Genomic DNA, 10,971 nt, shown 5'->3' with positions numbered 1-10,971 from the left:
TCATATTCATCCACGGCTAGCAGGGCAGCGTCGTCGGTTCCAGATGGAGGTACTCCAGAAGCCAGTGTCTGGGGACCTGGCCTAGAATGGCCACCATGGGTCCCTTGGCCCTGGAAAATCCTACAGGTGCATGCATGGGTGCCTCATTCAGGAATTACTAGAGGGTTCCAGCCACATCCAGATTTGGGGGGATGCTGGGCCCAGCCCCAAGGGGCCCCAATCTGGGTGAGAGAGAGCCGTACATAGACATCCCCAGCTGGTGGGATCAGGGACAGGACAGAGAGGGAGAGAGGGGGCAGCCTGGCCAAGAGGAGGGGTAGAGGGGGGTGACAGCGTGGGTGTGGGGCAGCCATAGAGGGGGCACAGAGAGATGGGGGCTCCAGGGGGAACTAGAAGGGGCAGAGGGTATCCTGAGGGGATAGGCAGAGTGTAAAGGCTTCAGGGTCATGAATCAGGAGGGTTTGTTAGGAGAGGTGGAGGGGTCCAAGTGCAGAGGGGGTCAGGAATGTCGCCCCTGGTGAACCGTAGCGCCTCCCAGAGGCCCTGCGTCCGGAAGCCCCGCCTCCGCCTCGCCCCTGAGCAGCTCCGCGCGCCGCCAGCAGGGGGCGCACAGGTGTAAACAGCAGGCACCTGGCCACACACCTGCGCGGAGCCCGCAGTCCCCCCTCCCCACGCAGGTATGGCGGGCTCCCAGCTGCCGCAGCCGCTTCTGTTGCTGCTGCTGAAACCTGGTGGGAGTTCCGGAACTGCCAGTGTCACCTTTACAGGTAAGAACAGGTAAGAAGGAGATCCAGCTTCCAGGAAGCTGGAGGGGGCATATGGCCTAGCCACACGCCTGGCATCTGGACTCCTCCCTTAGGCCACGCTGCTCTGGCACTCCATCCCTTCCCCCAAAAGGGCTGCTCCTTCTCCCAGAAGCAAGGTGGGGAGGTCGTGAGAACAGTGGGAGCACCACCACCCTTCCACCCCCACCCCCAGCCCTGAGGCCGCCAGTTCGGCCACCCCAGCATAGCCTGAGCCAGCGAGAGGCTGCCTCATACCCAGTTTGAGGTTCCGTTTCAAATCTCAGTTTTTCTTAGCCAGACCCCAAAGGGAGAAGTGTGAGGTCCCCAGGACCATGGGGGTGCGGGCGGGAGAAGGGCTCACTTCCTGGTCGCTGAGCATCTATGGCTCCCAGAAGAAGTTCTTGGCACCTGACTTAATTTCTTTCTGCTCCCCTATAAGACAGTTCCCAGGGTGGAGATGTCATCCCTCTCTCTGACCCATGTCCCAGCCCCAAACCTGGAATATCAGAGTGGAGGCCACCACACGTGAGACTCTTATAGCAGACAAGGGCTCCACTCAGAAGGCACCACGTTTATCCCCATTTCATAGCTCTGGAAACTGAGGCTCAGGCAAGCTGAGTCTCCCAGCCTGTGCCAGACCCAGATTAGAACCAGCTGACTTGGCTCATGCCAGTCTCCTGGTCTAGGAGTCTCTGGGCAAAGCAAACTCCTGGCACAGTGCATAGAAATAGCCCCATTTTACCTTCTGGTCAACTCTCCAGCTGCTCATGAGTGTCTGCTCTGTGCCAGGCACTCAGTAGAGTTTATGTCCTCAACAACCTCCTCCTTGCAGGCCCACTAGTTTTCCTCAGTTTGCTTTAGAAGTTCAACTCCTCAGAGGTCTAGCTTGGTTTGGGGTCCACTGTGGCCCCTGAGTCATCTTCATTTCAGCAGATAACTCTTCTCATCTGTATTCTTCCTCAAATAATGGTGGGAGGCCTTTTGGGGAGGCTGAACTCTTAGTCCTTGACTCCTCGGAGGTCTTTGAGGGGTCTTCTTCCCACTTTCCAGTCACCTGGGGCCAGACTCTCTACCATTCTGAGCCTCAGTTCCCCACCAGTAAAATGGGGATGAAGTCAGGCCAGCGCACCATGCCTCTTCTAGACTCATCTGTCATCCCCGTGGGGCCTGGGAAACTGGACAGAGAAACAGGGTCTGCATGCGGACCCTGCCCCTTCCTGGGGCCAGTGCCAGATATTATTTCTGCATTTCTGCTGCTTGGGGTGAGGCAGGGGAGGAAGCACAAAGATTGGTCCAGGGCAGAGTGGATGGGGTGGGGCAGGGAGTGGTTGATGAATGAACTTGCAAGCAGTTAAGGTGCCCAGCAGCCTGGAACTGGGAAGGAAGTAATTGTCGGGGGGCAGCCCATGAAGTCTTTACCTACCCTCAGCCTGGCCTCTGGGCTGCGTGTCTAGGATGGGGTAGAAGCTAGGGAGCAGCTGGAGCAAAGTAGTGGGGGCTCCAGAGTCTTAGAGGCCAGGCCTCTGTGCCCCCCCCCCATGGGGACCTTCCAGGTACCTGGGGAAGCAGATTAAGGCTGATCCTCCTTGGGAGCTCAGAGGTGGATCTCTGCCGTCAAACATCACCTGGTACCAGACCTGTGTGAGCTCTCAGAGACTCTGACTTCCTGTGATGTCCATTTTACAGACAAGGAATCCGAGTCCCAGAAGTTTTAAAAGAGTTGCTCAGCATGCTGCTTGGGTTGCAGCCATTCCCCATATCCAGAGATTTCTAGACCCCTGAAGCAAGAGTAAGGGGCAGGGAGGGTCCACCCTGAACTGGAACCCTGGCTGTGGGAGTTCAGATAAGGAAATTCAGACAAGGGCACCTCAGTTTCCCACTAAACACTCACGTGGTGCACTACATCCTCCAAGTCTCCCTAAGCGGTGGGTGTCGCCTATCTGACGTAATAGGGAAAGAGGCATCCAGAGGGGAGTCTGGGCCAGGGTCACAAGCCCTTGTTCCTAATCATCTTCTCCCTGCGACCCAATGGTGTTTTCTTTTCAGGTGTTACAATCTCAGAGATGGAGAACTTGACTTCCTAATCTCTGACTTCTCCCTCCAGCCACCCCTGCCCTACTTCAGTGGAAAACCACAACAGCCAAGAGAGCCCAGAGACAGGCTCCACCCCCTCACCCTAGCACCCCTAGTTCAGAGGCAGGTTCCATAACCCCCTCAAATTCAGGGGCAACCTCCACCATGCAGCCCATCTCCTCACAAGCAGAGAGACAGTCACCCACTCCAGCTCCGGCTCTCCCAGTTCAGAGCACACCGTCACCTCCCACTCTAGCCCCCTGAGTTCCGTCTCCTTGACCACCCTGCATCGGAGCCCCACTCACCCCAATCCCAGCACGGTGCCTTCCTCCGTGTCCTCGGCCACCCCTGACGGGACATCCGTGGCCTCTGACCTTGGTGAGTATTGGGACATTTGGACAGATGGGGGATGGTTGCGGATACCAGGGTGCAGTTCTGAGATTGGCCACCAGGGGGAGACACAGTCCTAAGAATATGCTGGGAAGGGCCTCTTCTCCCACCCCAGCATCACCTAAACCTCTTCAGACCTTCTTCAGATCTTCTTCATTCCAAGCACGTTTTATTAAGCACCTATCCTGTGTCGGGCCCTGTGAGACACAGTTATGTTGGGAGACAGGTTATAAGTAAATTACATATTTGTTTATAAAAGAACAAAGAGCAGGATAACGGGTTGGAACGTGAGTGCAAAGGTTTTGAAATTTTTAAAGACCAAGGTCTTGGTTTGAAGGAGGCAAAGGAGGGAACCACGCAGGTAGCTAGGGAGAGAACAGCCCAGGCAGTGAGCACAGCAAGTGCAAAGGCCCTAAGGTAGGACTGTGCCTGGTGCATCTGAAGAAGAGTGAGATGGCTGGAATGGGGCGAGTGGGGGTACTAGTGGGGAGCAGTGAGGGTGAGGAAGTTGCAGGGTGTGATCATACAGGGCCCCAGGGGTCCAATAGAGGCCAAGCATTTTCAGAGGGTCTAGAAAAATCTGTCATTCAAAATAATACATTGTCTCCAAAACATGCAAAGAAGAATGCAAACACGAAGCGTAATAACATTTTGCTTAAAGTCACAGGATATAAACCATCTTCACGAAGTGTCAAATTTTGCACGTATCCTCAGAAAGTCGCTGCATTTGGAAACAGAGTTCTAGGTTGGATTATTTTTTTCACTTTGCAAGAACTCCCAGAAGTGGCCAACAATGGCTGTGGAAACACAGTGAACAAAATTGATTGCTTGTGGACAAATATATTCAAAAGAAAAAGAAAAAGGAAAAGAAAAACAAAAGTAAAAGAATAAAAATGTGCTTGAAAAAATGGTTACAGCAGAGACTGGAGAGGGAATTAAGCACAGCTTCCTGAGAGGGGACTTAAAGGGCACTGGGCCCTGGTGGGTGTCTCAGCCTTAGAAGGGATGGGGTCTAGGGCTGACTCAGAGCTCCCCTCCAGGTGACACTGGAGCCCCCGAGTTGCACAGGAACCCAGGTGTGGTGGTGGCCGTGTGTCTGCTGGTGTGTGTTTTGCTCATCTGATGTGTGATAATGGCCGTGAGGTGCTGCCACAAAGGCGTGTCTGAGTTCCAGAAGCTGGATGAGGTATCCATGGGGTTGGGGGGAGGCTAGGCTGGGGGGATGGCCCTCCCAAGCAGGGCAGGCCCCTGCTGCAAAGCCCACTGGTGCCTGAACAACCTCTTGTGTGTGTTCCTCCTTCAGGGGCGTGTGAGCTGAAGGTCATCCTCTGCCTGTCACACACTGGAGTGATCCTCAAGAGGCTGGGATGGGGGGCTTGGATGGGGCTGGGGTGTCTGGAGAGGGGCAAGGCTTGTGGGAATAAAGCCCCTGCTGTTCCTCTGAGGCATCCTGAATCACGGATTCATTTGACAAACATTCCTGAGTGTGTACTATGTGCTGGGGTCACAGTGGGGACCATTTCTCCACCCTTACGGAGCCAACAGTCTCAAGGGGAAAGACTGACGACAGCCAGGGGATCAAGTGACATAATTTCAGATGGCTGAGGGCCAGAAAGTTACAGATTGGGGTTGTGGCTGGACCCCAGGGTCCCATGTGTCCAGGTTTGCAGAGAGGGTAGGGAGGTCTCTCTGGAAGGTGCACCACGAGGCTCGTGGGATCTTAGTTCCCTGACCAGGGATTGAACCCGGGCCTTCGGCAGTGAGAACGCAGAGTCCTAACCCCTGGACCGCCCAGGGAAGTCCCTGGAAGGTGATATTTGTGCCAAGACCTGAAAGGGCGAAGGAGCCACCCTGGGGAAAACCAGGGAATGTGTCCCAGGAAGCAGGCACGGCAAGTACAAAGGCCCTGTGGTAGGAAAAACTAGGGGTGTTTGGGAAACAACAAAGAGGTGAGCAGGGTCAGAGCTGGGTGAGGGAGGGATCTGTGGGGCACCAGGTGGGCTATGGGAAGAAGTGTGAGTTTTAGCCAGAACACCATGGGGGAGTCTCCAGCCAGCAAGTTCCAGAATCCGACCAGTCTTCTTTCAAGTCTTTAGGAGGGCAGATCAGCAGGGGTAACCAGGAGGCAGGGACAGCCTGTGCAAACGCTTAGACACTGGAAAGGGCCAGAAGCATGCAGAGAACAGGGAGTCCTCGACTCCCATTGTCTCAGTTCTGTTTCCCAGGGTCTGAGCACGGGCGTCCACTCTCTTCCCTCCCATTGTACAGGATGGAAAACTGAGTTTGGGGAGGGGCAGGCCTGGGACTGGGGACCCTGGTGGGTCTGTGGGTTCTTCTTTCTACCCACTCCGCCCCCAGGGATTTTCCAGGCTTCTCTAGCAGATTGGGACACCGAGGCTGCAGGCTGGGTCTCGACCGTGTGCCTTGGCCATGACTCCGGCCTGGAGCTGCCCCCTCAAGGCTGAGTTTAACCCACAGTGAGATGGGTGGTCAGAGAGGCTGGGGGTCAAAGTTACCCAGCACATCGAGGTGAAGCCTGCCCAGGGGAGGGTCATGCTCTGATGATTCTTGGGGGCAGAGGGGACAGCAGGGCCTCCCAGGCAGGCAGCGGGTCTGGTGAAACATTAACTCATGGCAGCTTGGGAAGTGGCAATGTCACATGAACCCTTTTCCCCTGGCCACAGCCCTCCTCACCCCACAACCCCTCCTGGGGGCCCCAGGTTCCTGCTGCAGCTCCAGCCCCCACTGTCTGTAGAGAGTGTTGACCAGAGGACCAGAGAGGGTCATCAATCTGCCTGGGGCAGCAGAGCACGGTGGGCAGCTTTCCCGGAGCCTCCAGGGACCTCCTGAAGGCCATCTTCAAACTCCTGAAGACATACCTCATGGGCTCTGGCTGTGAAGCCCATGTCCCAGACCCCAAGCTGGTAAAATCCTCCTCTTCTGACCTCAAAACTGCACCTCTCTCTGCCTCTCTGTCTCTCTGCTTCTCTTTCTCTGTCTCTGTCTCCATCTTTCTGTCTCTCTCCATCTCTCTCCCCGTCTCTCCTCTTCTCTCTCTGGCTCCCTCCATCTCTCATAAGCAAACGCTAGAACAATTCAACTTAACACCTGCCCACTCTGGGCCCGCCCCTCGCCCCACCCTCCCTCCCCCTGCAAACACACGTGGTCACTCGCTCCTGGCCACTCTCTCTCACACCTTCTTGGTGACACCCTCACACCCTCCCAGTCGCTCTGCCCCCCACCTCCCGGCTGGGTGTATCCTGCTCAGGCCTGGCGCTCAGACAGTTAAGGGGCTCCACTTGGGCGGGGACCCTGGGCCGCCACTTGGGCAGGCTAAGTCCTCCCCTCCCCCGCTGCCTGCGAGGTCACAGGACTCAGGGAGGACTCAGTGGTGGCAGTGAGCGTCAGGCCTACCCAGGCCTCGCAGAGCTGGTGTGAGTTTGGGGGGTTCTCAAGTAGTGGGCTGGGGTCCCTGCACCCTCCAGAGCTTGGCTGGGAGCTAAATGGATCCCCCATGGGGCCAGGGGACTTCCTCCTGAGGGTCCGGATGCTCCAAAGCTGCTGACTTGGGCAGGGAGCTGGGAGGGGGCTTGGGGAGTATGTCTGGGCACCGAGCCCACTGCCCTTAGACGGAAGCCCCTGCAGAGGACCGGGTGGCTGCCCCACACTGGTGCCTGTGGTCTGGCCCAGGTTACCTTGACTGAGTGTCTGCGGGCTCCAGGAGAGGATGCAGGGTATGGGAGTGGGCTCCCTGTCTAGGGGGGGGCTCTCACAGGAGTACAGCAGGGCTCTCAGAGCCCAGAGGTCTCACGTCCATCTCCCCAGGTTCAGAGACAACTCCTGCTGCCATGAGGCGCAGCAGAACAGCGCTCTCCTTCCCGCTAAACGAGGTGAGCAGTGGGGAGAGGGCTGCGACTGAAGTGGGGTGCCCTTGTCCAGGCCATGGGGGAGGGGGGGTTCCAGTACTTGGAAACACCCAGAGCTGCCTGGAAACCCACTTACAGATGGGGGAACTGAGGCCCATAAAGGCCACTAAACCTCGATCCAAGTATCCAGTCCCGGGCTGCAGCCATTGCTTTTGGGAGCAGGGGACCGGGGTGGGGGGCATGGGGGAGGGAGGGCACTAGGGACCCTTTGGGTATGGATGCAAGGTTTTTGATTGCCCAAGGAAAAGGGGGCCTGGATGCCCTCAGTCCAGGGTGGGGAGGGCGTGAGGCCAGACATTCGGGGCAGGGAAACTGAGGCAGGAGAAAATGACAGTAGTGAGTGGGGAACTGGGCAGGAGCTGGATCTGAATCCCAGGCTGATGCCTGAGTGGCTGCTAACTTCTCTGGGACTCTATATGCTTGTGTAAAAAAAGGTGGGGGCTAACATTTTGTGGCTGGAGAGAAGTCAGGATGAGGTGGGCCCCGGCAACAGGCAAGGTCCCACATGCTTTTAACTCATTGAGTCACGCCCCAGCTGTCTGTGGGAGGAGGAGAAAGATAAGGGTAGTCCCAGTTTACAGATGAGGAAACTGAGGCCCAGAGAGGCTACCTCTCCCTTAAGGTGAATGGTTGAGCAAGATTTGAACCTGAGTCTTTGGGACCCTTGTCTGTGCTCTGAAGCCCTGCCATTGAGCTGAGCCCCCAACTGCTCCAACCGCCCAGGAAAATCGCTGGCCCCCCTGTTTAATGTGGTGTGTGATCAGGCAGCTGACTCCCTCTCCAAGTCGCATCTTCCTCCTCTGCAAAGTGGGGACCACATTATGCTCCTCCAAACACTCAGTTTACAGCATCAGTCATTCCACTTGCACGTGGAGTGCCTACTGTGCTGGGCCTGGGAACATGGAGGCTCACAGGCTGGGCAGACAGAAATTAAACCAAGAAAAAGGATAACCTCTGGAGGTGGGTGAATGTGAGTAAGGCTGCCCAGGCCGGGCAGAGAGGGCTTCTCTGTGGAGGTGACTTTTGAGCTGAAGAATGGATGAAAACGAGCAGCCAGCCATGGGGAGAGCTGGGGGAAGGGAATTTCCTACAGAAGGCACAGCCTGTGCAAAGGCCCTGAGGCAGGTTTAAGGAGCAGCTACGACAAGGTTGGTGAGGCTGAGGCAGGTTGAGTGAGGGGAGAAGAGGAAGGTGAGAGGTGATGGAGGGCAGGGACTAGGGCACGTGGGGTCTTGGGGGCTGCGGTGAGGGGTGTAGATTGTGATCTAGGGGTGCTGGAGGCCACGGGAGGGTTAGGATCAGTCAAGGGACAGATTTAGGGTTTGTCTTAGAGGCAGGACTTGGGGTTGCAGCCAGAGCTAGCTCATATCAGGATCTCAGAGACAGGAGAGATGGACAAATCAAAAGACAGCTTCTCAGCCTCCCCGCCATCCCTTCCCCACCCATCCCGCCAGGCCTTCTGTCCCCGCTCCAGACTCTCAAGGAGGAAAGCAATTAGTCTGGGGTGGCAGGTTGATTAACGCTGCAGCTGAGAGGTCCGGAGGACCCTCCACTCCCCACCTGCAGCTCTGAGAGCCCCCATCCTTACCTTACACTACCCCCAGGGGCGGGGGAGCAGCTGGGCTAGATCCCGGGAGTCGGGGCTTGCTGAAGAATCCACCACCCAAGCCCCTGCAGATGCTGTCGACTGCTCCCCCTAGGGCCTGTCTTGTCTGTTTCACCCCAAAACCAGCCAGGCCCCCCACAAGCCCAGACCCAAACATCAAACTGCCTCCTCTGGCTCCCCCTGGAGGCCATGTGGAACCTGAATTCACCAGATCGTGGTACTTCCTCCCAAATCTTCCCCATCTAGGTCATGGTGGCCCCACCCTTCCAGAGAACTGTGTGACAAGTCACCCATCATAATCACGAGTTACTCTTGCATCTTCTTGAACACCCTATGGCCATGGCCCATCTCTCAACCACCAAAACATGTCCCGCATCCACTCATGGGCCCCACCTTGGCCCATGTCCCACCCAGATGCTGCCCCAGCCTCTATCCTCCCCCAATGGTCCCTGATGCAGACACAGGAGGCTTCTTAACATCATAAAGCAAGTGGAATCTCTTTTTTTTAAATTTAATTTTATTATTATTATTATTTTTTGCGGTACACGGGCCTCTCACCGTTCTGGCCTCTCCCGTTGTGGAGCACAGGCTCCGGACGCGTAGGCTCAGCGGCCATGGCTCACGGGCCCAGCCGCTCCGCGGCATGTGGGATCCTCCCAGACCGGGGCACGAATCCGTGTCCCCTGCATTGGCAAGCGGACTCCCAACCACTGCGCCACCAGGGAAGCCCTTTTTTTTTTTTTAATTTTTATAAACTCATCGGAGGCTTCCCTGGTGGCTCGGTGGTTAAGAATCCGCCTGCCAATGCAGGGCACACGGGTTCGAGCCCTGGTCCGGGAAGATCCCACATGCCGCGGAGCAACTAAGCCCGTGAGCCACAACTACTGAGCCTGCGCTCTAGAGCCCGTGAGCCACAACTACCAAGCCCACGTGCCACAACTACTGAAGCCCACGCGCCTAGAGCCCCTGCTCTGCAGCAAGAGAAGCCACTGCAATGGGAAGCCCGCTCACCGCAATGAAGAGTAACCCCAGGGCTTCCCTGGTGGCGCAGTGGTTGAGAGTCCGCCTGCCGATGCAGGGGACACGGGTTCGTGCCCCGGTCCGGGAAGATCCCACGTACTGCGGAGAGGCTAGACCTGTGAGCCATAGCCGCTGAGCCTGCGCGTCCGGAGCCTGTGCTCCGCAACGGGAGAGGCCACAACAGTGAGAGGCCCGCGTATCGCAAAAAAAAAAAAGAAAAGAAAAAGAACAGTAGTCCCAGCTCGCTGCAACTAGAGAAAGCCCACGCGCAGCAATGAAGACCCAACACAGCCAAAAAATAAATAAATTTATATTAAAAAAAACCAAAACAAAACTCATCGGTGTTTATTTACTTACTTGTTTTTGGTTGCATTGGGTCTTCGTTGCTGCGTGCAGGCTTTCTCTAGTTGCGGTGACTGGGGGCTACTCTTCGTTATGATGCGCGGGCTTCTCACTGCGGTGGCTTCTCTTGTTCTCTTGTTGAGCATGGGCTCTAGGCGCGTGGGCTTCAGTAGTTGTGGCACACGGGCTCAGTAGTAGTGGCTCTCAGGCTCTAGAGTGCAGGCTAATGTGGCGCATGGGCTTAATTGCTCCGCGGCATGTGGGATCTTCCGGGACCAGAACTCGAACCCGTGTCCCCTGCATTGGCAGGCGAATTCTTAACCACTGCGCCACCAGGGAAGTCCCACAAGTGGCATCTCTTGAAAGCTCTCAATCCACTCCCAGAACCAACCCTGAGGTCCCACATCAATTCCCCACCAACCCACCTCCCCGCACTCCACTCCGGCCTCCCCTCACTGTTCATCAAACCACACCAGCTTGTTCCCACTTCGGGGCCTTTGCACATTCTGTTCCCTCTGCCAAGTATGCTTTTTCCTAGTTCTCTCCTGGCCAGCTCCTTCTCCTCTTTCCAGTCTCAGCTCAAAGTCATCTCCTCAGAAGGGCCCCTAACTACCCCTGAGCAATATTACTGGCCCCTCCCCCAATCACTCTCCAGGCTCTAACATAGTTTAATTTTCTTTCTAACACCATACGAATTATCTTTTTGTACTGAATGCATAAATGAATGAATATACATGTGGGCAAGTGGTTTTCCCATCTGGAACTCAGTTTCCTCAAGAAGAAAACAGACAGCTGACATCTCAGTGAGCCTCCTGTTCTGGGAGGGGCC

The 10,971-nt window shown here is 56.1% G+C and overlaps 1 protein-coding gene across 1 annotated transcript in view; it reads left to right on the top strand.

Annotated features, from left to right (window-relative positions):
* Nucleotides 1–679: 679 nt before the first annotated feature.
* Nucleotides 680–10,971, top strand: part of CIST1 (colon, intestine and stomach enriched 1) — a gene marked incomplete at both ends in the record, with an annotated part of 14,123 nt that continues 3,831 nt past the window's right edge. The window contains 8 exon segments of the mRNA XM_079918695.1: nt 680–767; nt 860–922; nt 2,910–2,953; nt 2,955–3,056; nt 3,059–3,236; nt 3,910–4,104; nt 4,289–4,368; nt 4,372–4,434. Coding sequence (XP_079774821.1) covers nt 680–767; nt 860–922; nt 2,910–2,953; nt 2,955–3,056; nt 3,059–3,236; nt 3,910–4,104; nt 4,289–4,368; nt 4,372–4,434 — 813 coding nt within the window.

Source organism: Stenella coeruleoalba (genome assembly GCF_951394435.1).
Source record: "Stenella coeruleoalba genome assembly, chromosome: 3".
Lineage (NCBI taxonomy): Eukaryota > Metazoa > Chordata > Mammalia > Artiodactyla > Delphinidae > Stenella > Stenella coeruleoalba.
Note: the sequence above shows the minus strand (reverse complement) of the source record. Positions and strands in the feature narration are given on the sequence as shown.